Below are 27,807 nucleotides of genomic sequence, written 5' to 3'. Positions count from 1 at the left end.
ACAATAGACCCCATTTAATAAGCGACCGCCCAATGAGTCTCACAATCAGCTGCCTCACGTTTTTTGTTCTCCAAATCGCCCTTGAGGAGTAAGGGAAAACATTCACATCAAGTGGGAATCAAGAGGGGTAGAATTGACAGTCCACACGACTTTAATAAATCAATCATTCAAGAACAGACCATAGAACCGTATGGATAGGTGTTCGTGCTCTTTATTATTATTGTTATTCTCCCTCTCTACACAGAAAACTTTCCCCAAGACATTCCTATTACCTCATCACATCACATGTATGCCCTCATAATCTAGCTTCTACACTGCCCTCTCTTCCTATTTCCTAACATTCAAAGCAGCAAAAGAGAAAAAAGTTGAAAAAGGGGGCAGCAAATCCAACCAGCCCATCAATTTGTTTCAGTCAAAACAACATTTGAACCCCAAAGCGCCCCTTCCTCTGTTTTTTTGCACGGATTCCGATACTAGGAAATGAACACCCACAAGTTCCAAATCTTTGATTCTCTGCCTGCATAGCGGAGGTTGGTTGCAATGGCAAAAAGGGTGTACCAAGTTTGGAAGGGAAGCAATGTGAGTTTTCTTGTACTTGTTTTGCTTTTTGCTGGGCTGGAGTTTGATTTGAACATGCTAAAATTTGGTGGGTGTTTGCTGATTGAGTGGAATTTGAATCGGGGGTTGTTGTTTTCTGGTGATTTTCAGCGTTTGTGTTTGATGGTTTTTTGGAAATGGTGGGTTTTGTTGCAGTGAGTCTGTTGTTCAGGGAATATATGAATTGGGTTTTTGTGTTCGCGGGCGTGAGATTTGATTTTTGTCTGCTTTGGACATGATTCAAGAACGGAACCTTTGTTGAGGTGTTGAATAGTGGAGTCAATGAGATTGGTGGAGGTGATTCATGGTCGCCTTTCCATTTCTCTAGGGCATCTGGTTTTTTGGCATGGTCTTGGTAAATGCTACTGAATTTGAACTATGAAGCAATTATGATCTGGGGTTCTCTCCAGAATTTCACAGTTGAGAGCTTCATTAGTGGAAGCTTGGATACCGGTGGCTTATTTCTATGTGGGTTACTTATAGCAGCCTCTATCACTCAATGGGCTCAGTGAGAGCTAACTTCAAGTAGTAATTTTGCCCAATTCCTCAATTTCAAGCTTTTCAGGTCTCCCCCTTCATTCACCGAAGTGCCACTTCTCAGTGTTCAAGTAGGGTAGCTTGGTCACTGCACCTTTGGTACCTTAAGGAACAATCAGATGCTTGGTTGGAGTGTTCTATCCAGCATTATTGTTTACTTTCACATATGGCCTTGAGGCAAAAACCTTAAATCCAGAGGCAATTGCAATGATTTCATTATTTACCTGTCTGGTCGGTTTAAGTTATATTTTTGTTTTTTACTCAATGTCCTGTAGAACGAGGACTTTATTTTTAATGTCCCATGACAAAGATAACTTGATTCTATACAGTGGTTTGTTGGTGCTGTAAGCATTCTCCGCATGTGAAACCTTTCAAGTGTCCTGTGGTATCATGTTGCTCGTTGACTTATAATTCAGAAGTGTAGATAGTGCTTTCTGAAATGAAAAGTTTTAGGATATGTGCAGGGAACAAAGATAAGGAATTTAGTCTTATTAAAAAAAAAAAACAAGGTAGAGAGGACTGGATTGCACAAATTGATGTTTGGAAGACACCCAATGGTTAAGCTGAAATAGGGTATGACAGGTTTCATATTGGAGATTAAGGATAAGTACTTTTGGGGTATAACCAATATAATTTAGACATTATATTTAACAGAGGTTAAGTGTCACTAGAAGTCACTTTGTAGTGTGTATTTCTTGTAAGGTTTCGTGGCCATGCTTAGGGGACCTGTCTGGTAGAAAGGTGGCTGATTTTGCAGTCACAAACCAGTTTTTTTATACTAAGATGAATGTGAACCAACGAACTAAAATGATATATATATTATCTCGTTATTCTACCTATCAAAAAATAAATAAAATTATTTCGTTATCCTATTGCTACAATCATTGGGCTTTTGTTTTATTCCATATTTAGGCCTTGTGGGTGTTCCCTTCTATAGCCTCTAGTTTTTTTTTTTTTTTTTGATAAGTTTCTATAGCCTCTAGTTACATGATACATCCAGGCACTCATGCTTTCTAAATCAGCTTGAGCCAATCAATGTTAGATGCTGTCTAGCACATGGAAGAAAACAAGTAAGAAAAGACTTGGAAGATTGAAGAATGCAAAAGTATTGCACAAAAAAAGCTTTAAAGGGTTAGGATTTTTACAAAGCCCAAGAGTGCTCAACACCAACTATCTAAGAACACTTGATATTTTGGAGACTCCTTAGATCATTCCACACAAATATGTATTATGTACAACTCCACAAAACTCTCTTACTCCTAGTCTATACATTACTTCTTAGTACCCCATATTGTTGTACACATTACTTTGGCGGATCTACATTGTTAGTGTATTAATTTAGTTTGCAATTTTGCTCCAAAGGTCACCAGTTCAAAAGTACTTCACTATCACTGAGTTTAATATCATGACATGTATGAGTTGGAGATACGAAAATTGAAGCTCATGTAAGTATATTTCGAGTTTGAAATTAATACAGAATAATGATGTTATAAAATACATGATTTAGTCGTAATCAAGGGTTGTAGGCAAGCATTGGACTCTTGAAAGCAACTAAGATTGATCACGTGGACAAAAGCAAAATGAGGGGGAACATGTGTTCAACGTTTGAATGTCCAAAAATCGGACGTTCAAGTACTTGCATATTTATTATTTTCCTAAATAACAATAATAATAAAAATTATTATTTTCCTAAAACTTGTTTTCCTAGTTTTATTTATTTATTTATTTTTGGATAGGCAACAAGAAGATATATATACATACATATATATATATATATATATATATATATATATTAAATGAAATATAAAAAAAGGATGCCTTTACCAAGGGCGCAACAAGGTACATGCAAAGTATACGAGTTTTCCTAGTTTGATAAGACCATAAACCTAGGGTTTTGGTATAAAATCTTTGAAAAAATTATTTTTATGTGTGCAAAAAGGAAAGCCTTGAAAATCTAGAGATTGGAATTATTTTGCCCTAGTTCCAAAAACTCTCAAAATTAGGGTTTATGAATCTTGAAAGCTCTTTTAGTAAGGAAAGATAGAGTTCAAGGATTCACATCACTAAGTCTCAATATTGTTTTAAGGTGATCTACTAAGGAACACGAGAAAGCACTGTGTAGTGAATATGAAGAAGATATGTTGGTGCTGGCTAGTATAAGACTCATGGGGTATTAACTTTTGGGTCAAGTAAAATTGTGTATGCTTCTTTGGTATTTAATTGATTGTTGCTACTGTCTTTTTTTTTTTATAGATAAAGAAAAAGATATATTAAAACGAGGTGCCAAAAGTGCAACTCAAGGCATATAGGACTTATACACCCACCGCCGAAAAGGCTCATAAAAGAGAAAAATCTACAAAATAGGAGGGACTACAACAACCTCAACAAGAGCCCAACCAATCAAAGAAACTAACAACAGTCTGAGGACCATCATCGATAAACAACTTAGTCTTCAATCAAAGAAAGCAAACAAAAGAGTTTTTTAGCCTTTGAATCAAATGCACGTCAATATCGAAGACAATTCTTTTCCTTACCTTCCAAACCGTCCAAAAGATGCACAAGGGAGGGGTCTGCTTTCCAAACTTTCTTGTGTTTCTTGCCCATAAATCAACCATGCCAACCTAGTAGTGTCTCTTTAATCGACAAGAGAAGCACCTGAGACACCTCAAAGAGTAACTCCCATAAAACCTTTGTCTTTGCACATTGAATAAGGAGGGGGGAAGAGGCTCTTGAGCGAAAGCCCTAATATGGATTCTTCATCCAATTGACAAAGATAACATTTATTTGCTAAATACCACCCTCTTCTCTGAATTTGACCCAAGGTTAAAGCCTTTTCCCACATTGCCTACCAAGCAAAAAGGCTAACTTTAGGCTGCCCGTGAGTTCCAAATACTTCTCATTGGAAAAGAAACGAAACTGCCTAGCTCCAAGGCATTGTAAAGAGATTTAACTGTAAACTTGTCGTTCTTTGTCTCTGTCTAAAGCACCCTATCTTCCTCATCCCTACACACTCTCTTCCCATGCAAACAGTCAGAAATCTATCCACACAATCCACCTCATAATCCTTTAAAGGTCTAGAAAAGAAAGGGTTTCACCCCATGTGTCCTTGGAGTCAGCTAAAGCAAACAAAAAAGAGAAGGAAACACTAAAAGGTGTGTTCCCATACCACTTATCATTCCAAAATTTCACCCTTCATCCATTACCCACTAAGAAAGAGATCCTATTACTCACAAGATCCTAATCTTTCTTTATTGCTTTCCATAACCCAACACCATACTCCTCCCTCACTTCCTGAGAATACCACCCCTTTTTTCTTTCCCATACTTTCCACTAATAACTTGATTCCAAAGGGCCCCTCTCTTATTTGCAAAATGGCAACTCCATTTGCAAAGGAGAGCCTTATTAAGAGTTGAGAGATGCTTAATGTCCAATCCCCCTTTCCTTTTGTCTAAGTAAACAATTGTCCATCTTACTAGATGTTACTATTGTCAATAGACTTGTGGTTTTTGCCCACCTTGTTGGACAGTTTTTTGTTTCAGCTGTAAGGGGGTGAGTGTCTCTTTCCTGTACATCTTTGGGTTGCTATTTTAGCGCCTCATTGTAATTCAACACTAGTAAAAAAAAATAAAAAAAAAAGACTTAAGGTTTTTGCATTTGTAGCAGTTGAGACACACTTTGTAGGCAATTTTCCATGTATATTCGGTGTTTGTTGTGTGGATTGAAAAAGTTATTAATTTATTGGGCTAATAAAAAAGGAAAAATTGATTTGATTTAGTAAGTTATAATTAGACCTAAAAGATTATAATTTGATATATCATTTTTGAGCATAATTTTGTGGACTACCTATTCACTCCCCTCTAGGTAGTTTTATGATCAAGAATATTAGTCACACACACATTTCTGGCAGTTTTAGAATGTTCTGACTGTCTATACAAAGTTGCAGTAATTGCCCTGAGCAGATTTCTCAGCAGTTTGGGACAGTATCTAGAACCTTTCATTCCCCATTATCAATTTTGATAGTTGAAGGGCACAATCAGGAAGAAGGAAGAAGCTATGATGGATAGTTGCTTTTGCATTTTTTTTGTTCATTTTTTTCCTCTGTTAAATGGAATTGAACTTGGAATTTCCTCAATCGTCACTCAAGAGCAATACCTGAATTTCCACTGTTGTTGCCTTAAGGTTAGAAAGTTGAGAACAGATATTGTGTTGGAATGGGAACTGATTTTGATAAAGATATTTTCCTGAGTAAGAGATGGTTCATTTCACATCTCTTTTTTAATGACAGTTCGATTCCTAATGATATGAGAAAATGATGGTGGAGAAACTTAAATTAATTGATCTGTTGTTGGTTGAGCAATTGTTGGCTGTTCTGTATAGTTGAAAAAGGATATTGTCTGAGGGACAGGGTCAGTCACTGTTGAGAAATTGGTATGTTTTTTTTTTTCTGGAGGGGTTGTTCCAGGCAACTGAATTTTAGATGTCTTCAAATTTTTATATGAAGTGGTATGCTGGTGGTTCTGAAGTACAAAAACCCATTTGTGGTGGTTGGACGGGGGAAGGATTTGTTTGGTTGTTGGACAGAGTACCTCCTGTTGTAATGAGAGTAATCTTTGTTTCTCTTCCTTCATAGAAATACAGGTTTCAAGTAGCCAAGCGTACGTATGGAGTAGGGAAGGAAGCAACACATTGTTTCTTTACTCTACAATTCTTTCATGCATACATTTGTTATTGGTTGATTTCTCCACTTGGGCTTGCTTGAATCATGGTTGGAACTGGATATTTGTTGAGTTAGTGATATTTTTTATTTGGGCATTGTTAAATTGGTTGTTTTCTAGTAGTTTCAGCCTTTCACGAAGGTTTGATCTTCTTAGCGCTGTTTTTGAAACTGATGGGTTTTGTTGGACTGAGTGTATTCTTCAGTGAGTATTGGAGTTGGGTTCTAGTTGGTCTTTGTGTTACTTGCATGTATGAGTGACACATTTGACAGTTTGTTTTGGGTGTGGGAGTTTGATGGTTTTTATTTCAAGTGGAAGTGTTTTTTCAAGAGACAAATAGCAAAGAGAGCGAGATTGATGGAGGTCCTGGTGTTTCAAATTTCCAAGTCATTTCTGCTGTTTTTTTTGGGCTGCTCCACTGGTTATTGGAGCTATTATGCACTGGGGTTGTTGCCACTTTTGAGGCTGTTTATGATTCTCTTGGGTGCTAATTGGTCTTCTTAATAGATAGCTAATGAGAAAATCAATTGCAAGTATATCTTTTGGTTCTTGCATTTCATTGGTTGCAGAGGCTGTTTAGGTCAGTGTTACCTAGACATACTCTTTGTTGTACTCTAATTTATTACTTGGAGAACATCCAGATGGCTTTGGTTGAAATGTCCTTATCGAACATCCATTCTGGTCATCCTAATCTGAACTTCAACTGTTTGTTCACTTCTTTTTAAGAGAAAGATGATTAAAAAAAAAATATATATCAATCATTCTCCATGTGGATATCACCCATATAACATAGAAAATCAAATTCCAGATATTTGAAATCTCTCCTTGAATAAGGTTCCAATAGTTGTCTATTCTGGATTTTTATTTGGTTGAAATGTTCCCATCTCTTTCAAGGGCTTTGTTGGAACTTAAAGGATATTGAGATATCAAATTGAACTTTGATTTTCTTATGAAACAACTAGGAGGTGAATAGTAGTTCTACATTTTCTTTCACTAAGAATCTCTATGTCGCACAGTTGCAGTTTTTTGTGTCTTTGCGCTGTTTTTTTTGGTAGTTGGGTCTCTTTGTATACAACATGTATATCTTTTTCCTCTCATACACTTTTATATTTACCTATCAAAAAACAAATCTCTGTGGCATGGTATTGATAATGAGCAGTAATGGGATATTAGAATCCCATCCCAGTTTTACAACAGGGAAACCCCATATGCCAGCATGAACAATCTCAAAGTGTCAATTGCACCTTCCATGGATGGAAAGAGGGACTCTAGACTGAACCAAGGCAGTTGGGAATCTTGGGATCATCTGCTCATCTTGATCGCCAAAAGAAGCCATTTTGATCCTGTTAAATAACATTCTTTGGAAGTGGAAACATATGTAGAGATATAGTAACAACTTTAGTAATGCTGAATTTCAGAGGTCAAAGCTGATGCAGAGCCCACAGCAAGTACCTCAACCAGGAATGATGTTATGAAGTAAAACAAATTACAGTGGAGCACTTAGGAGGAGAGTACTCAAGCTGCAACTTTAGCCTTTTGTTCCTTAGAGTCTGTAAAAAGTATAGATGCGGATATCAGAAACTTATTAATGCTATAGGGCATTCTATCTTCCATGGCAGGTCAAAACTCTACAAGTAGAAAAGTCAATTTATGACAAACAGAAGAAGAATAACTATAGAAAAAGTGGATGGAAGATCATCCCGGCAACAATGTTCTGATGCCATTTTAGGATTAATCAGAATCAACAAAATGAGGGATGGGGGGAGATGGAAGAGAGTATTATCATAATACATTCCTATAACAGTCTGCAGAATTTAGTAGAGTCTGCAGGAGGGATTGTGAAGCCTTTTGCTGCCATCCTTTGCACTCAAGAAATTTAAATCTGTTTTCAGTGATTGTTTGGTTTATGTACTTGTGGCTTTTCGTCCTTGTAGGTCTAGATATGCTACTGCTGCTGGGTTGTATTCTTCTCTAAATCGTCAGTCTTGAAATTTAACCAATAGCCAATACTCACTTCCCTTTTGCTTATTGATATACTCATGGAAAATCCTTGCAGGAACCATTCCCATGTTAATCTGGCATACACTATTGTTGCAGTACCAAATAGATTAAGCTTTTAGGTTAACCAGTTGTCTAACAGGACATCAAAGCTCTGGTCCCTAGAGATCTTGAGTTTGTCTCTCTCTATTTATTCCTCAATTTGTTTGTTTTGTGATCCGTCATTGCCTTTCCATGTTTGAGGAACCTGATAGGCAAGGTTTGCCTATTACATAATGAGTCAAGTTTTTGGGTTAACTGGTGGTCTAACATCTTGAGTTTGTTGCACATGTGATTTCATCCTGATTGGTTCACTGATATTCACTCTTCACTGAAGAATTTCTGAATTCCTTTATTGATTTTTTAGGTACACACCATACACATATATATACACAAATGACTGAATAAGAAAATATCAATCTAGCTTGATTCTCTCCTAAAATTAGGAAACTGAATCATCCTAAATGATATCTCCTTTTTTATTCCTAAAATACTTTCCTAAATTAAAAACCCTAACTTTGAATGCCAAATTTCAACACTCCCCCTCAAGCTGGAGAATATATATCATATAATCCCAGCTTGCAAGTTAAGTCTTCAAAGTTAGGCCTAGGTAAAGCTTTGGTGAGGATGTCTGCGGTTTGGTGCTTGGTAGGAACATAGTTCAATCTAACCGTCTCACTAGTCACCTTCTCTGTGATGAAGTGTCTGTCAATCTCAACGTGCTTGGTCCTGTCATGATGCACGGGGTTCTTTGCTATGCTTATAGCTGCCTGATTATCACACATCATCAGAATTGGAGATGAACTTGTTTGCCTCAGTTCACTAAGAACCCTTTTTATCCAAATCCCTTCACAGATTCCCTGTGTAAGAGCTCTGTACTCAGCTTCTGCACTACTTCTGGCTACAACTGATTGCTTCTTACTCCTCCAGGTAACAAGATTTCCCCAGACAAAAGAACAATATCCAGAAGTGGACCGCCTGTTAATAATGTTTCCTGCCCAATCCGCATCTGAGTATACTTCAGTGTCACGGTTCTCTGTCTTTCTGAAGAATAGACCTTTCCCTGGTGTCATTTTTAAATATCTAAGAATCCTGTAGACTGCTTCCATGTGTTCCTCAGTGGGGCTGTGCATGAATTGACTTACAGCACTCACTGCAAAGCCAATATCTGGCCGAGTGTGTGAGAGATAAATCAAGCGCCCGACGAGCCACTGATATCTCCCCCTGTCTACCGGTGTACTTTCTTTCTCGATACCAAGTTTCTTCTGACTATCCATAGGAGTATCAATTGGTTTGCATCCAAGCATACCGGTCTCCTTAAGAAGATCGAGTATGTATTTTCTTTGAGAGACTACAATTCCCTTCCTTGATCTAGCCACTTCCATACCAAGGAAATATTTCAAATTTCCAAGGTCTTTAACTTCAAACTCCTCTGACAAATACTTCTTCAAATTCTGTAATTCCTCCATATCATTCCCAGATAGAATAATATCATCAACATAGACTATCAATATGACCATTTTCCCGGCATAAGACTTCTTGACAAATAGAGTATGATCAGCCTGACCTTGTTTGTAGCCCAGCTTCAGGACTGCTTTTGTGAATCTATCAAACCAGGCTCGGGGAGATTGTTTAAGGCCGTACAAGGATTTTTGGAGTTTGCAAACCTGATTCTTTGCCATACTTCCTTTGAAACCAGGTGGTATTTCCATGTAGACTTCCTCTTCTAGGTCACCATTTAGAAACGCATTTTTTTATGTCCAGTTGTTGCAAGCACCAATCTTGATTGACAGCCAATGAGAGAAGAATCATGATAGTGTTCAGTTTTGCAACAGGAGCAAAAGTCTCCTGATAGTCTATCCCATAGGATTGTGTAAACCCTCTAGCTACCAAACGAGCCTTGAATCTCTCGACTGATCTATCTGCTTTGTATTTTATGGTGAAAATCCACTTGCACCCCACGGGCCTCTTCCCAACTGGCAAATCTGTGATAGTCCACGTCCATTCTTCTCAAGTGCATCAATCTCATCTTGTACTGCCTTCTTCCATTCTGAAATTTTTAATGCCTCTTGTATTGTGTTGGGAACTTGAGTATCATCAAGAGAAGTAGCAAATGCTCTGTAAGATGGTGATAGCCCTTCATATGTAACATAATTCCCAATTGGATGATCTGTACATCTCCTAACACCCTTCCTCAATGCAATCGGCAGAGTAGAATCATCAATGCTGGGAATTAACACCTCTCCAGCCCTATCCTCACCTATGTTCTCTTAGGAAGACTTGAATTGGAGTCAATATATTGGCCACATGTTGACTGTGATCCGTGCTCTAATTCCTGTCTTTTCCTCCTCCTGATGTAAACTTGTAAGTTCTCATTAGCAAGTTGTGGGGCTATAGGTTGAATAGGCATGGGAGACTGGATGGTTACAGGAGAAGGAACATTTGTGTGTTGGGCTGGCTGGACTGATGACGGTATGGGTGTGGACAACTCAGTGGGCGCGAATTGGAAAGGATTTGGTGACTCTGAGTGAAAAGAAGGTATACCCTCAAGAAGAGACTCCCAAACTTGATGTTCATTCATGCTCTCCCCCTGAACATGAGATTTGAGATAGAAGAAGACATGTTCAAAGAAAGAGACGTCCATGGTGGTGTAAAATCTTTTGTTGGTTGGAGAATAGCATTTGTACCCTTTTTGGGTTGGAGAATACCCTAGGAAAATGCACTTATTGGCTCGAGGAGCAAATTTGCTACGATTTTGAGGATACACATGAAGGAATGCCGTGCAACCAAATACTTTGAGTGGTAAATCAGAAGAGGCTGCACGGGTGTGAGGAAATTGTTTTAAGAAAAGTTGACGTGGGGATTGAAAGGTAAGCACTCTGGATGGCATACGGTTAATCAAATAAGTAGCTGTGAGAATAGCTTCCCCCAGAAATAGTTTGGAACATTAGAGGAAAACATAAGGCACCGGGCAACTTCCAAGAGATGTCTATTCTTGCGTTCAGCCACCCCATTTTGTTATGGGGTGTCAACGCAAGAACTTATGTGGATAATGCCGTGATTTTGAAGATAAGTACTGAGACTACTAGTAAAGTATTCCTTTGCATTATCTGACTTGAGGACTTGAATTTTGGAATTGAATTGATTTTGAACCATAAGATGGAAGGTTTGAAAAATGTGCCTGACCTCTGACTTTTCTTTCATAAGGAAAACCCATGTTACCCGTGTATGATCATCAACGAATGTCACAAACCATCGAGTGCCAGAAATATTTTTTATCCGGGAGGGACCCCACACATCACTATGTACTAGAGAGAAAACAGTCGAAGGTTTGTATGGGATTTGAGGATAGACTGTTCGAGTATGCTTTGCAAACTGACAAATTTCACAGTGATAAGATGCTGGATTTTTATTGATAAATAATTTGGGAAACAATTTTGCAAGGTAAACAAAGTTAGGATGACCAAGGCGATAGTGTAACATTATAATCTCACTATCTTTATTGATCTTAGAATTTGACACAGAATTGAAAGACTCTAACATACTCTAAGACTGTACGCAACTTGCTTGAGAGACTTGGTTTGAGAATTGGCCACATGAGAAGAGGTAGAGCCCGGAACACAGTTCAGCACTGCCAATTATCTTCCCCGATTTCAAGTCCTGAAAAACACACAAGTTTGGATAAAATTTAGTAACACATTGGAGATCACGGGCCAATTTGCTAATGGACAAAAGATTACAATCCAAGTTTGGAACATGGAGGACAGAGTCAAGATATAAGTCTTTAGTAAGTTTTATAGAACCTGTCCCGACAATTTTTGACTTTGAACCATCAGCAATATAGACGGATGAATGACCATTATTTGGCTTGTAATTTTGAAGAATGGCAGCATCTCCTGTCATGTAATCAGAAGCACCTGTGTCCACTATCCACGACTTCATTCCTCCTCGATTAGCAGTGAAGGCTACACCGTTAGTACTGCCACTGCCAACTTGGCTTAATAGTTTCTGTAGCATCTCCATCTGCTCTTTGTTGAATGGACTCGGCTCGGGAACTGATGTGCTCTCAGAGTTGGCAGCCACGTGTGCTCTGCCATCTCTGTCAGACCGTGGCTTTGGTTTCCAATCAGCCGGTTTGCCATGAAGCTTCCAGCAAGTCTCCTTATAATGGCCTGGTTTCTTACAATAATCACACCAAGGCCTATCCCGTTTCTGACGATCTCCACCACTACTATTAAATGACCGAGCAGCAAGGGCAGAGGCATCCAATGTTGGGGCAGGTTGCTCTTTGGATCCCATCATCACTTTCTTTCTACTTTCTTCACGCCTAACCTTTGAAAAAGCCTCCCTGAGACTTGGTAGGGGTTTAATGCCCATGATTCGGCCTCTAACATCATCCAATTCCCTGTTTAGTCCTAGGAAAAACTTGAACAGTCTCTTTTGTTCCACAATTTTCCTGTATGTTGCTGCATCATCAGGACATTTCCATGAGTGAGTCTCGAATAAGTCAAGGTGCTGCCAATACCTTGTGAGTGTGTTGTAATACTGAGTAACTGTCTGCTCTCCTTGGCGGAAGTCATGTAGGGCTGATTCAACCTGAAAAAGTTCTGAAATATTTTCAGAACTTGAGTAAGTTTCTTTGGCTGCATCCCATATGTCCTTTGCAGTCCTAAACAGCAAGAAATTTTCACCTATGTCATTGTTCATGGAATTGATAAGCCATGACATGATCATGCTGTTTTCAATCTTCCACTTCCTGAAACCCGGTTCTGTAGTTTCTGGCATAGCTGCTTCTCCAGTGAGGTACTCATTCTTTCCTTTACCGCAAATGAACAGCAACACAGATTGTGACCACTGTAAATAGTTATAGCCATTTAATTTGTGTCCTGTGATGAGAATAGGAGAGGAATCACTGCCACCAAGGTTTGGAATTTCAGATCTGCCTCCTAATTCTGGTGACGTGACGCTGGATACTTGTGATGATGCCATTCCGTATTTTGTCATGGACCGGAAAGGTAGAAGAACACTTCCCAAGGCACGTGCAGGGATTGGAGTTGAGGAAAAATAGCCGGAGGACGTCGGAAAAACTGATCGGAGGGCTCGCGGAGGCAAAAGGACCCAAAAGAGGCACGTGCAGGGCTTGGATGGCAGAAACAGGTACGTAGGGTGGCTGGTCGGCGTCAGGCGAGCTTGGAGTAGGAAGCGCGTCGCCGGAAAGTGGCTCACGCGCCCTCACGCGCCGGCGCGTGAGATGCAATCGCCGGCCGGAAAAACGCGCGTGGGCGGCGTGTGGATGGTTTTCTGGCTCCGGTGTTTTGGGAAAAGTTGTAGATCTCCTCCAGACGCTCCTTGCGGTGTGAAAAAAATCGTCGCGGAAAAGTTCGCCGGCGGTGAATGTTTTCTGACGACGATTTGACCGACCAGAAAGTGTTTTCTCCCTTGGCTTTGAGAACAGGGACTGATGACCGGAATGAGAGATGGCCAGAGAGAGATGGTCGGATTGAGAGATGGCCAGAGAGATTTGGTCGGAATGAATGATGGCCTGAATAAGAGGTGGCTAGAAGGGATTAAGGTTTCAGAAAACTGGCTCTGATACCATGAAGAATTTCTGAATTCCTTTATTGATTTTTTAGGTACACACCATACACATATATATACACAAATGACTGAATAAGAAAATATCAATCTAGCTTGATTCTCTCCTAAAATTAGGAAACTGAATCATCCTAAATGATCTCTCCTTTTTTATTCCTAAAATACTTTCCTAAATTAAAAACCCTAACTTTGAATGCCAAATTTCAACACATTTTTGGAAAGTGCTATCCTCCAGTATCTATAAGAGGATGAGAAAGTTCCATCAGATCACTGCTCCTCAACCATTATAGTAATAGTCACTTCGATATCTCTACCAGGTTGTCTTTTTCTCTAGTTTATTATTCTGGATTGTCTGTGTCAGAGTAGTTACTCTGACAGCTACTCAACCTTTTTCACTTTTACCTGGTTTATGAAAGAGCTGGTAAGGGAAGAGCTGAGATGTCTTCTTTAACAGGTTTTGAAGACAATTAATGCTTTGTTGCAGGCTCCATTCTTCATGAACTAAATTTTTTATCCTTTTTTGCACTTAAGAACAAATTATTTCCTTTTCATGTGTTAACTCTTTGACACTGGTTTGTGCTTTTCTTTTTCATAATATCTCAAACAATGTTATACACCTAAAAGACATTCCAAGGACTGGATTTAACCAGTATCTTATCCCCCCAAAACATTAATGTATTCAATTTCACTAGTAAGAGAATTCCCTGTTACTGATATTCTTGGTTCTGATTTCTTTATCAAACTTTTCAGCCTACAGGTTCATCAATATTAGGGATATATATGACATTGTTATAGAATTTGATGTACATTGTCCAATGTTAGCAGAATGTAGAGTCTATGGCTTTTGCAAGCTATATCTGTGATACCTATCTATCATATAAATTTCACTGATCAAAAATAGGTTGATGACCTCTTTGCTGCAAGCTTTATTGTTTGTCAATGTTAATTTTCTACCTCATGAACTTTTTCCTAAAGTTATTCTATTTTTCATTTCTTTGGTGCAGAAATTTTTATTCAGGGGGAGGCTGATATTTGGACCTGACGCTAAGTCACTCGTTGTGACATTGTTGCTTATCCTTGTTCCTGTTGTTCTCTTTTGTACACTTGTTGCTAGTAACCTCCTCGATGAAATTCCAGATGGGGGATCTGCAATTTTGGTGGTAGCAATTGTCTTCACGATTTATGTCAGTTCTTGAAACCCCTGTCCACTCAGTTCTTGTTTCTTTGTTGAAGTTTGTTAATATCTGGGATTGTTTTTCTTTTCTTTTTGAGCAAGTAGCTGTTGCAAAATCTCTCTAGGCCACCCAAAAACAGGGAAAGAAAAAGTTATATGAGAACTGTATTACCCATCCGCTTTGTTCTTCCAATAGTGTATACATTATTTTAATCAATGTTGTATTCTGCCAATCTGATTTTGCTTTTTCCAAAATTAGCCCCTGAGAATCGAATCTCTTGATAGCCAGAGATTCTATGTGTGCATGATATGCTTGTTTGTTTTGATTGATATTTTGATTGCCTTTTTCCCAACCGGTTTTCTAGCTACCTGTCAAATTTAATTCCATAGTTGGTTATGATAGGTATTGGTGCTTCTTCTTTGTACTTCAGCCCGTGACCCTGGCATTATACCTCGAAATTCTCATCCACCAGAGGAAGAGTTCTGTTATGAATCTTCAGCTTCAGCTGAGGCTGGTGGAAGACAAACACCAAGCCTACAATTCCCTCGTACAAAAGAAGTCATCGTTAATGGTTATCCTGTGAGGGTGAAGTATTGTGAGACATGCATGTTATATCGTCCTCCTCGTTGCTCACATTGCTCCATATGTAATAATTGTGTGGAGCGATTTGATCACCATTGCCCTTGGGTGGGCCAATGCATTGGAATGGTATGCTTTCTTGGATGCTTGCAACTCTCCTTACTTCTTTTAGCACATTTCGCTTCCTTTTTTTTTTTTTTTCTTTTTCTGTTTTGGAAAATCTAAGTTTTGTGGTGTTCTTATTGATTCAGCTGAAAATTTGAACAAAACACACATGTAATTTTGCAACATTGAGAAAGATCAGTAATCATAACAGTCAAGAAGTTTTATTTTTATTTTTATTTTTTTTTAGTATAAGAAACAAAAATTTCATTGCATTGAAATATTCAGTTCAAAGAAGGATGAGAAATCATTTCAAGAAATACATAATCCTCTTTATACAAAGAAGGATAAAAGGGTGGGTAAGTGTATGATAGTGCAAAAGATTAGATCTAACTACAATTCACATAGGTATAAAATTTCCTACAAAAGAAATCATGTCTAGCTCCATGTTTTGCTAACGCCATCTACCTAAGCGGGGAGTCCAAGAGAAGGAACATCCTAACTTCGAAGAAACATCAATAATCTGGCTCAACCACACATCAAACTTCCATGATCTTCTTTCTTTCTTAGTCATTCATGATATGACACTAGCAGAATCGCCTTCTACTAGAAGATTAGAGAAATGCAAAGCTTTGGCTTGTACCAGCCCTTCTAAAAGAGCTACAATTTCTGCCTCGATGGTGTAGGTTTAAAGAATGCTCTTAACACTCTGCCACAATGATCTCTAATCAACCTCCAATCTCTAACTACCCCAGGTTGCCTAAAGAACATCCGTCAAAATTTAGCTTAACAAAGCCCACTAGAGGTGGTATCCATTCTCTAGGTATCTCGTTACTCCATCTTGTGGTTCTGCAAATTAAGTTCCAATCAAGCAGAATGATGCTCAAAGGAATGTCTGCAAAATCGTCATTGGTAACCCATAGTGGAGAAGAGAAATAAGTTCATTTCTGCAATAGTTTGCAGAACTGAACTTATTTCTGCAAAAGTTTCGATGTTTGGTTGTGAGTTTTGAAATTAGGATAAGTTCGGTTCTGGGAAAAAAATTTCCTCAAATTTTGCAAAATATGAACCATATTTCTAGTTTATGTCAGTTGATCCCCTTTCATTTTGGATTGTTTATATATTGCCCTATATTAAGCCTGATCATTTCAGTGGTTAACTGTTGAGTTGCATATAAGGATAATTCAGTAAGGATGGTTCGGTCAATTTGGCTGTTGTTTCTGCTGTCTTATTTGAATTTTGCAGTGTTTTCATGAAAAATTAAGTTCTTGTATTTATGTGCAGCGCAACTACCGCTACTTCTTTCTGTTTGTTTCTTCTTCAACTCTTCTCTGCATCTTCGTCTTTGCAATGTCGGCTCTGCACATAAAATTTCTTTTTGATGATAAAGGAACCGTATGGAAGGCAATGAGGGAATCACCCATTTCAGTCGTGCTCATGGGCTACTGCTTCATTTCTCTGTGGTTTGTTGGGGGTCTCACTGGTTTCCATTTATACCTTATCGGCACAAACCAGGTCAGTTTCTCTCTTTCGTTTGGGCAAGATTTATATTCAGAGGAGTAGTTTTAGTTTTAATAAACTGGCAGAACCCGTGTCATGGGACCAAGATTTCAAGCCGATTTGTTCCTTCAATTCTAACCATTTTTATACAAGACAAACATGGCTCAAATACAAGAAAACATCTGGTTTCCTCTTGTATCTCTATTTTCTTTTTATTCTTTTTTCCTTCTGATCTTACATGTTTTTGTTTTTGTTTTTTTTTGTGGGGTGTGTGCCATTGGATTCTTAAAGCATGTTTGTATTGTTTCATGAGAATTGCTGTTAAAATTCAAGAATGGGCGTTTCTGATTGTTGTTTGATGGCATGGCTCCATATCAATTTTTTTAAGATTTTGCTTTGAAGTTCTTTGGGGGAGGGGGGGAGAATGGTCAAAAAATTTTCCACTAGCACAGTTGCTTAGGCTATATTTGGTTCTTAGAGAATTTGAGGAAGGAAAAGTGCAAGGTAAAAAAATAGAAGGAAAAAAAAAAGTAAAGTAAAATAAAGAATAGATTTAAAATTGATAAGTTACTTTTACATGTTTGTTCAACTTTATTTCACTTATTTTTATTCTTCTTAAAAATGCTTAAGTTTTTAACTAATTTTAATTATATTTAATTTTATTTATTGTAAACTAGATATGAAAAAATATATTTTATTAGCATTTTTTTTTTTCTTTTCTTACTTTTCGAAAACCAAAATAGCCTTAAGAGTCATACCTACCACTACATTCTTGCATTTATTTTATTTTATTTTTTCTAATTTCTTGATAATTACAGACCACGTATGAGAATTTCCGCTACAGAGCAGACAACAGGATCAACGCCTATGACCTTGGTTGCCTGAAAAATTTTCTTGAAGTTTTCTGCACTAAAATCAAGCCTTCAAGGAATGATTTCCATGCATATGTACGAGAAGAGCCACCAAGGCTGCCTCCTCGCATGGTTCCCACTTTAGAAGAAGAAGCAGACGACTGTGGTGGGGACCGGCGAGCAAAAGTAGAAGACGATCTAGAGATTGGCGATGACCTCCTGAAGATTTCCCAACGCCGCAACTTTGAAGTTGAGGAAATACGCAGCAGAGGCAGTGAAAGCCTGCCCAGAAACTCTTCTGAGGCTGAGCTTGGCTTAGGCTCAGATCCACAACAACCTGCTGGCATTCGATCAGAGACCCGCCACTCAAGTTGGGGCAGACGAAGTGGGAACTTGGAGATCTCCCCAGATATTCTCGCAATGAATTCCACGGTCACTGAGAACAGAAACCACAACACCAGGAAGGAAGAACACCATTAAGGAGTTTTTCCAATTGATTTTTCCTTTCTTTTCACTTGGGCAGTTACAGTTGTTGGAACTCCTCCTTCAGTTGTAGATCTTTGAGCTACCCCATTTTCGGGTTTCATCAAAGAAGACAGTAGAGGATGTGTATGCAGAATTGCTGGAGGAGATTGAGGTATTCCCACTGTGATGATGATATCTTGTAATAGTATGATGATACTGATGGTTTGTGAAGTTTTTCTGCTAAGCTGGTTTGATTCTTTTGGTGTAAATTACAGCATCAAAGTTGTAACATTTTTGTATCTTTTTGTAAACTCTCTCTTCAAGTTGTTGGATTTGCTTGGATTAGTTCTCATCAACATTAAATACCAAAAATTCTGTCATTTTCTCAGGAAAATGTTTCAGGAAATTGTTGTAGTGCCAGGGAGGAGTATGTTATCGGATGTTGATTGCTTAAGGGTTCATTTGGGAAGTTTTCAAAAATACTTCATTATATCCATTTTTTAAATTATTTTCAAGAATCAAATTCCGTTTAGGAATTTGTTTTACAAATATTTTCATTTTTTCAATTCTTCTTCAAAGCAATTTATAAAAAAGTGTTTTTTTCGAAATAAATTTTTTAAAATTGTTTTTTTTTTCTATATCCTAATGAGATTTTTAAGGAGGAAATTTGTTTTAAAAACAATTCCAATCAAGGCTTAAAATTCTCTAACTTATAAACATTCATCGTAATTCTCTTGCCAACTTTTATTTAATATTAATAAAAATAAATACGAGTGGATTAAATAGTCTTAAAAGCTCAGTTTTCAAGTCTCATTAATTTCATAAATATGAAATTTTTTGAGAAAAATAGGGATGGAAATTAAAAGACTTCTATAAATTTAGTTTTTATGTAAGAATTTGAAATTTTATAACATTTTAAATAATTTTTATTATTCTAAATCTCTTTTTCTAACAAAAAGGTATTCAAGAAAAGGAAAGAAGTTTGGTTATATTTTCTAAATTTTGTTTTTAAAAACTGTTTATAGTATATAACTTCAAAATAAATTTTAAAAACAAGTTTTAGAAAACATGCCTAAATAAGTCTCTATTTTGATTTTATTTTTAAAAATCAATAAAAACAATTTTTATTTTACTTTATTTTTAAAAATTGTTTATAGAGAACAATCAAACAATGTTATTTTTTTTTTTAAAATAGTTTATGTTTTTTAAAATAGAAAATTGTTTTTAAATCATAGGCAAGCAGACTCGAATATTTTGGAAGAAACTCTAAATTGGAAAATTTAAATATAATAAAAATTATTTAAAATTTTGTATGTAACAAAAAAAGAAGAAGCTTATTTTTAATTTATTTTGAATAAAGGCGTTTTCATTTTTTGTATACTTTACTTGTATCTCACTCTTCCTAGGTTGGGCCGGGCCCAAAGACTTTGCCCATTTCGGGATGTGCCTGACTCAGCTCTGTATTTTGGGGGCTAGATCAATACAAATGAGATAGTTTGGGGCTAGAAAAGAAAATGGCAATAGCTAAAGGACCTTTTCCATAAGATATATTTACAACAAGTCCTTTTCTTGTGCCAGGGGTTTTATTAGCTTTCGAACTTCACCCCCCCCCCCTCTCTCTCTCTCAACTCTCTCTCTTAGGGTTTCGTCTTTATCATTCCTTCAACAGCAAATCAGCTCGATTTCTAACATCCTCTCTCTGAATCGAAAATGGTACTTTCTCAATTACTCGATTTTTCCTCAGATCTCAGAAGGATTTTCTCCGATGAACTTCGGAATCACCGTTTTGTGCCTTATTTTTTTTGAATTTTCAGGAGGCTCAACGTAATTTAGATGCGGAAATAGAGGCGCTGTTGAATGTAGAGAAGCAGATTAGACTCGCCGGAGACGTCTCCGGAACCAAGAAGGCCGTCACTGATATCCTTCAACTATGCTTCGAGGCCAGAGCGTGGAAGACCCTCAACGACCAGATTGTTCTTTTATCGAAACGGCGTGGCCAGCTTAAACAGGTAAACGAAATAACTTCTCGTTTTGTAAGAATACTGTTGCATTTTTGAATTGAGTGAATAATTAACGGTAGTGGTGATTTTATTCCATTTCTTTTTAATTTATGTTAGTAACTAGTTATGTTAAAATCTGTATGCAATTGTGTGATCGATTAATAAATAATGCAGTTTGGCGGTTTTGAGAGATTCGGATTCATCTTGTTCAGGGCAGTTCAAACTGTATCCAATTGTGTAATTAGGGAAGAAGTATGGAGTTTTAATTATATTCAAGAGATTAGAACCATTAGGCCGGTTGAAAATAAAATTCTGCTTTTCATTTTTTCTGACTTCTTTTAATAGAATCTTTTATTGGTCATGCTTTTAACTACTCCTATAACCACTGGGAAACCCAACTCATCCACTGGTTATGGACATTGGGTGTTCTGTTGGAGTGTAATGAATAGTCTTGCACTGACTGCATAGGGGCAGAGGGTAATGTTCTGGGCTCCCTTATGGATAGGTCAGTCTTTGTTTCTCTTTTCCTTTGACTCTTTATTGGGGCCAGGATGGAGCCTTAAGGCTTTGAAGACAAGTTTAGGGGTCAGTACCATTCAAAACATGGGTGGAGTAAGAAGGCTGAGGCCTCCATTAAATATGAATCTATTTTTTTGGATTAAAAATCTACGAAACTAGGCATGAGACTTTGGAGTCCTGTGAGACCCTTACTTTTTCTCTTAAATTTCAAACAAACTTCAAAACTGGATAGGAATTTCAAGCTGATATAGGCCCTCAATGTAGGTATGGATGTTGCCCATGTGGTGAACTGTTTACTGAAGGTAGTTTTTACCATCTATAAATAACTTGTGGGAGCTAATTTTTTCATATTTTTGAAGAAACTTGTTTTGATCCATGATTTCAGTCTTCTTGTTGCACTCCTATGTATTTGCTGGCCCTTTTTGGAGTAAAAAAGTGCTGCCATACCTTTATTTGGTGATCATTTCTATGGGTTGCTATTTCATGGTTATTTTATTTTTGCACAGGCTGTAACTGCAATGGTCCAGCAAGCTATGCAGTATATTGACCAGACACCGGATATTGAATCTAAGATTGAGCTCATTAAAACACTTAACAGTGTGTCTGCAGGAAAGGTCAATACATATATATATAAGTTTCAGCTTATCTTATGTTGGACAATGTTTTTTTTTTGTTTTGAGCTTTTTAGTTAATTATATCTGCATTATTATGTAGATATATGTTGAAATAGAGAGGGCTCGGCTGATCAAGAAACTAGCAAAAATAAAGGAAGAGCAAGGGCATATAGCTGAGGCAGCTGATTTGATGCAAGAAATTGCGGTCAGTTAAAAATAGAGTTACCATGGGCTTTTTATTTTTGGTATTAGAAAACACTAACCCTGTTGTTTGTTTTTATATTACACGAGCACTTTGGTTGATGTTACTTAATCACAGGTGGAAACATTTGGTGCAATGGCAAAAACTGAAAAAATTGCATTCATTCTTGAACAAGTACGTGTTATCTTCTTTCATTGTTCTTTTAATTTCTTCTACCATTTATTCTTTTATTGTTCTTTTAATTACTTGTACCATTTATTCGTAACTTATTTTATTTTTGGGTTCAAAGTTGATAATGCTAATTTTTATGTAATAATGTTGAAATTACTTTTCAGGTCCGGCTGTGTTTAGACCGCCAAGATTATGTTCGCGCACAAATTCTCTCAAGGAAGATCAGCCCAAGGGTTTTCGATGCTGATTCTTCAAAAGAAAAGAAAAAGCCCAAAGAAGGTGATAGTGTTGTAGAAGAAGCACCAGCTGACATTCCTTCTTTGCCAGAGTTGAAGCGCATCTACTATGAACTGATGATTAGGTATTTTGGGTGCCTTGGTTTCCTTATTCCTATCTTTTGTATTGCATTCTTGCTTTGACTGCATGTAAAGGTGAGAGCTTTTTGTTATTTATTCTATATAATTTCCTGGTGGCTATTTTACTTAAATCTTGAGTTTAATAGGAAAGCATCACTGTCCCATATGCACCTTGTATAAATTCATACTTTTTCTCAGAATCATTTTATATTGTGTTACCTATTTATATATTCTAGGAAATTGTGAAAGTACCACTATCACATAAGAGAAGTAAAATATAAGTTTAACCTGGTATATTGCCGATATATTGGTTGATATCATCATATATTAACCTACTAAATTAAAAAATAAAAATATTGTTATAGACTGTTCCTTACCATTCTTCCACTGTGTTACTAATGATTGGTTGAATTTGGAACTCAGGTTCTCTTGGAAATATGTTGGGTCTGAGATTGGGTTAAAAATGCACTAAGCCAATACTGCGTTATGACTCTTTATGATCAGGGAGAGTGCAAAGAAAATCACAGAACTTTCAAGTTTAGTTGCTGGTGACTCATAAGTACTCAAGTCCTATGAGGCTTGGCTCAATTGTGTAGGGGTTGGGATGGGAATGTGCGAGGTTTCAGGCTCAATTCCCAATTGGGAGGGGGAGTTTCTTACCTATAAAAAATGAAATAAAAATTAAGGTCTTTGTTTGTTTTCATGTAAAATATTTCATGTTGCAAATGGTTTCCCATGTAGAATCTTTTCTAACAATTGTTCTGTCGAAACTTGAGAGTCTTGAACATGAACAGTTCCCTGCAGTCGGCTTATAGAAAGAATATGGAAACTTTCTTCTTTTGAAATAATGGCAAAAAATAGAAAAGAAAAAAGAAAAAACCATAAAAGTGGTCCATGATTAGTTGTACAGAGAAACTAAGAGAACTTTTACCTAAGCATGCAAATTTCTTGGATTTAAGTTTAAATTGGCTTAATTGGCATTCTTTAGCGACTTTGTTTTGATGAAGGTAAAGACAATGGGTCAAACAACAACATTGGCTACATTGCACACTTCTGATTATGTGATAGTTAAGTAGGTTTTAAGCATTTCTTTTTGGATTTTGTTAAGCATCATATAGAAGGGAATACTATGCCTTTGATTGATTTTGTTGATTGGTTAGGAGCTAAGTAGTTGTGGGCAGGTGTTGTTTTCCTTTGGTTGCCCTCCTTTCTTTGTTCTTTTCGCTTGGCTCCCTTTATATACTTCTGGTGTACTTCAGTGGGCTTTAGCCTTTCTCTTTTATATCACCTGATTTCTATATCTATAATATATTCTGTGTGCTTATAAAAAAAGGTTAAGTAGGTCTTACATGCCAATTTGACTGCCATAACAAAGTAGGTGACTAATAAAATTTAGAATGTGCTATCTTATGGAACTAGTTCCATTCATTCTGTGTAGAACACATGTGATGTGAAACTTGTTAACAAGGCTACAGGATTGATCATGAAGTAAGCTCACAATTTGTCTTGGAATGTCGTGATTAAATTTGCAAGTACATTACACAGGCACACACAACATGTCATCCTTTCTTGGAGGTTTATATCCTTTTAGCTTCTCAAATTAGATGTATCTGTGCTTTTGTAAAAAAAGAAAAAAGAATGGTATGATCTATGCAAATCATCTCAGTTTTTGCAAGTTAAAAGGGATTTGAAAGAATAACTTTGTCACTAGCATTATTTTTTCTCAGAATAAGGTAATCTATGCAAACCTTTACAATATAAATTGTGTAAGTTTCAAATGAATGCTTTGCATCTAAGATTTGTTGCATAATGGCCTATATTGAGTCCTTGTTTATATTTTTGTTATACCAAATAGATGTCATTTGGTTTTTCCTACTTGTGTAGGTATCACTCCCACAGCAATGATTACCTTGAAATTTGTCGTAGCTATAAGGCGATATATGAAATCCCATCTGTCAGAGAAGATCCAGCTCAGTGGATACCGGTAAAGAATCTTTTCCATGTATGCCTTTGCCCTTTTGTTTTTTTGGAGCAACTCTAACAATCTGCATGTAGGTCCTGAGGAAAATTTGCTGGTATTTAGTTTTGTCACCGCATGACCCAATGCAATCAAGCCTTCTTAACTCCACCTTGGAGGATAAGAATCTTTCTGAAATTCCAAATTTCAGGCATGTCTCTTGTGCTTTTTGTGCATCTCCTGTGGGTTTTTCATCTACATTTAATTTATTCTATACATTCTTTTATTGTTATTTGATTCTTTTTTTTTTTTTTTAATCATTTGTTGTATTATCACAGGTTGCTGCTGAAACAGTTGGTGACCATGGAGGTTATCCAATGGATAAGTCTTTGGAATATGTTTAAGGATGAATTTGAAAATGAGAAGAACATGCTTGGGGGCTCCTTGGGTGACAAAGCTGCAGAAGATCTAAGACAGAGAATAATTGAACATGTAGTGTTTCTCTGTACATTTAGTTCCATCTAATTTTTTTGATCATTTGAGTTTTGAGTTATTGGGTAATTATTTGTATGCAAAACTGTCTTCTTTTCAGAACATCCTTGTTGTCTCAAAATACTACTCGAGGATAACGTTAAAGAGACTTGCAGAGCTGTTGTGTCTTAGCGTCCAGGTTTGCTTAAATCTATATTCCAGTGCATTTCATTATTAGTGTGAGAAATCCTCCCTTCCCTTTTTTCACTCATTTTTTTAAAAGCAGTTGTATTAAAAGTGCTTAATGTAGGGTGTGCAAAAGAGCTATTTTGTATCTCTTTCAGTTGTTGTGGCCCAGTATCCAGATATTTTATACTAGATATATGTTCTTGTCCATTTCATTACTGGTTTGGAATCCTCATCATTGTCTTCCCCCCTCTCCCAAACCCCAACACACACTCACACAACTTTTGAACGCATGTGTTTTAAACTCTATCTGAGATATCTATTTGTGCAAGCAGCAAAAATCTTATACACAGAGAGAGCAAAAATCTTATGTTCCCCCCCCCCCCCCTCCCCCTCCCCCTTTCTCTCTCTCTCTCTCTCTCTCTCTCTCTCTCTCTCTCTCGTGCATGTTAAACTTTATATGTGCTTTATCCATTTGTGCCAGGCACAAAAATCCTATGCTCTCTCTGAACTATTGTCAATTTGTCACTTGGTATCTTGGTTTTTAATTCTTATTCTTTGTTCTATTCTCCTCCATCTCTTGTTCTCTGTCTCACACACAGACAAACTTGTGCAATCACATGCTTCTTCCTCTCTCTCTCTCTCTCGGACACGTGTGTGCTCACATGCTTTTTCTTCTCTCTGAATTGCTGTGTCTCAGCATCTCTATTTTTGATCTCTCTCGTGCTGTGAGTTATTGTGATATTGTCCTCCCCCAGTCACACCCACACTTGGGAAGTTGAAACTTTCTTTATTGCATCCATTTGTTCAGTTTTGGTTGCACTTACTTTCTCAGCTGGTTATCTCTCTTTGTAACACTCAATTTGCCTTTCTTGGCCTCTGTTGACTCTCATTGAAATTTAAACTCCATATGCTGCATCCATTTGTTGCAATTTTTATTTTTCTGTCTTGTTTAATTTACTGGTCTTCTAATTTCAGTTAAACTTTTGGGCCATCCATTTCTATCATTTTTGAGTCAAAAACCTAACATTGGAGATCTTGAGAAAAGCAATGTTTTCCCCATTTCAATTTTTTTCAACTAGCAGTATGTAGAGATTTTATAAGTTACTTTTGTAAATTATAAGCATGTGCATCACACTTATATGAACTACAATAGAAGAAAATTTTGGTTATCTTTGTTTTTTTTTTTTTGGTTTTTGATTGCTCACTTAAGCCTCTGCATTGAATGACCTTTTTTCCTCACATTCGGGATCTTAGTAATGAAATTCTAATATTGAAAGATCTGACAGAGGGATGTAGTACCTTGTAGAGCAAGAATGGTGTAGAAGGTTTTGTGGAGCCAAACCCAAGGAGTCGAGGCTTGAGGCTTTGTTGGGTTTGAGGGTTTTCTGCCATTGCTATAGTGTATCTGCTGATCAATTTAATTTATTGACTAATTCATCACAAATATTCTTGTATTTTTCTGCACCTGGTTGGTCAGTGAAGCAGTCAGAAGCCATCTCTGTATAAATGTCATTTGCATTTACTAAAATCTGTTTTTCTCTCACTATGAATGATTGTCACAAATCCCGACTAATCATTGACTCTAAAAGGAGGCTTAGGGCACCACAAATTGAGATGGGGGAAGGCAGCTTGTTTCCTGACTCTGCTTCTCATTGGTTTAGTTCATCTGCTGTTCAAGTTCATTTGATTTATAGGATTTGTTAAATTATTATAAATTTTTCTCATGGTTCTCCCAGACACACCTCTTTTCCTTGATGGCAATCTTGATCTCATTTAATTGATAGAATATGCAATATTCTTTTGATTCTCACAACTCCTCCACCTCTCATTTTGTTAGCAACACGATTATGTGGTTACCTAGAACTCTGATTTGCAAGTGAACATTTATGAACTTGTTCCATCTCAGGAAGCCGAGAAGCATCTCTCAGATATGGTCGTGTCCAAGTCACTGGTTGCAAAAATCGACAGGCCAATGGGAGTTGTCTGTTTCCAGACGGCAAAGGACAGCAATGACATCCTTAACTCGTGGTCAATGAACTTGGAGAAGCTGCTTGATCTTGTGGAAAAGAGTTGCCATCAAATCCACAAGGAAACCATGGTTCACAAAGCTGCCCTGAAAGTTTAAAAATTATGATGTGACCAACTACTGGTATCTCTCTCTCTCTCTCTCTCTCTCTCTCTCCAGATTGTCTTTCCCCAATGCCAAAATAAATGACATTGCTTCTTTTCAATCTACTACTTGCAGGGAGGCCCAAACTCTGCTGGTTTCGTGGACTGAGCTAATTGATCAAATATTAAGTCGTAATTTTCTTTACCCAGATCGACCAGGCATGCATTTAAGAGGGTTTTTTTTACCTGGAAATTTTCTTTTGTTGGAGGAGGATAGAAAAGTTGATATGCCTCTAAAACTTGAATCTTAGAATGTTGTATACTACCGGCACATTACCCTTTACCACTGACTTCTGGCAGGAGCCAAATTGGGATATTCTTTGATAGCAGTGGAAGGAAATTTGAGTGCTTTTACTTGTTTCCTCCAATTCCTTGGCTTTGTTCTAAGATTGATTACATTCTTCATGGTTTATATTTTATGCCCTTTTAACATTTTTTCTTTTTCCATTTTTATCAGTAATTTATCGGTTTTGATTGTTACTGTTCTATGATGATGATGATGATGATGTTTATGGTTATCATCCTGATTCAAATCCCATTGTTTTTAACAAAATTTGACTGCTTCAGAAGAAGGTTTGTTCCCAAAATTCAGAGAATGGTGCTTGGTCAGGTCCATGGCAGGATGATGATGAAAAACACAAGGGCAGGCATCAATCCTTAGCCCAACTCTAATAAAAGTAGTATACTTGTATGGATGAAACTCTCAAATGTGATTGGTTTTATATTAGCAATGTTGCAAAAATATTTTTAATAAAATTTTTAATTTCAATTAAAATCAATTTCTGCCTCTTGGTTTCTTTTTTGGTAAGAAACCTAATCAATGTCTACAACAATAAATTTCTTCTTTCTAAAAGCTATGCTTTGGATTTTTTATTGGTTTGGAAGAGAAGAATATTAATGCTGGAAACAGAAAGTTTGGTAGTTATAAAATCCAAAACACAGAAATTTTTTAAGTACAATAATTTAAAATTTAAAATATCAAAATATTAAAAATTATGAATTGCCA

At 37.0% G+C, this 27,807-nt stretch overlaps 2 protein-coding genes across 2 annotated transcripts; both read left to right on the top strand.

Annotated features, from left to right (window-relative positions):
• Positions 1-207: 207 nt before the first annotated feature.
• Positions 208-18,559, top strand: LOC117918655 (protein S-acyltransferase 8-like). The gene is made up of 5 exons (XM_034835458.1): positions 208-579; positions 14,486-14,665; positions 15,059-15,364; positions 16,622-16,852; positions 17,656-18,559. The coding sequence occupies exons 1-5, from the start codon at positions 541-543 to the stop codon at positions 18,166-18,168; spliced, it is 1,269 nt and encodes a 422-aa protein (XP_034691349.1). The 5' UTR covers positions 208-540; the 3' UTR covers positions 18,169-18,559.
• A 1,196-nt stretch (positions 18,560-19,755) lies between these two features.
• Positions 19,756-27,245, top strand: LOC117918517 (26S proteasome non-ATPase regulatory subunit 12 homolog A). The gene is made up of 12 exons (XM_034835241.1): positions 19,756-19,866; positions 19,968-20,162; positions 21,179-21,286; positions 21,387-21,491; positions 21,606-21,662; positions 21,824-22,020; positions 23,900-23,999; positions 24,071-24,183; positions 24,311-24,464; positions 24,565-24,642; positions 26,539-26,781; positions 26,878-27,245. The coding sequence occupies exons 1-11, from the start codon at positions 19,864-19,866 to the stop codon at positions 26,755-26,757; spliced, it is 1,329 nt and encodes a 442-aa protein (XP_034691132.1). The 5' UTR covers positions 19,756-19,863; the 3' UTR covers positions 26,758-26,781; positions 26,878-27,245.
• Positions 27,246-27,807: the final 562 nt, after the last annotated feature.

The sequence above is a fragment of the Vitis riparia genome, chromosome 7, assembly GCF_004353265.1.
Source record: "Vitis riparia cultivar Riparia Gloire de Montpellier isolate 1030 chromosome 7, EGFV_Vit.rip_1.0, whole genome shotgun sequence".
NCBI classification, from domain to species: Eukaryota; Viridiplantae; Streptophyta; class Magnoliopsida; order Vitales; family Vitaceae; genus Vitis; species Vitis riparia.
The sequence above is the reverse complement of the archived record's forward strand: the minus strand, read 5'-3'. Positions and strand labels throughout refer to the sequence as shown.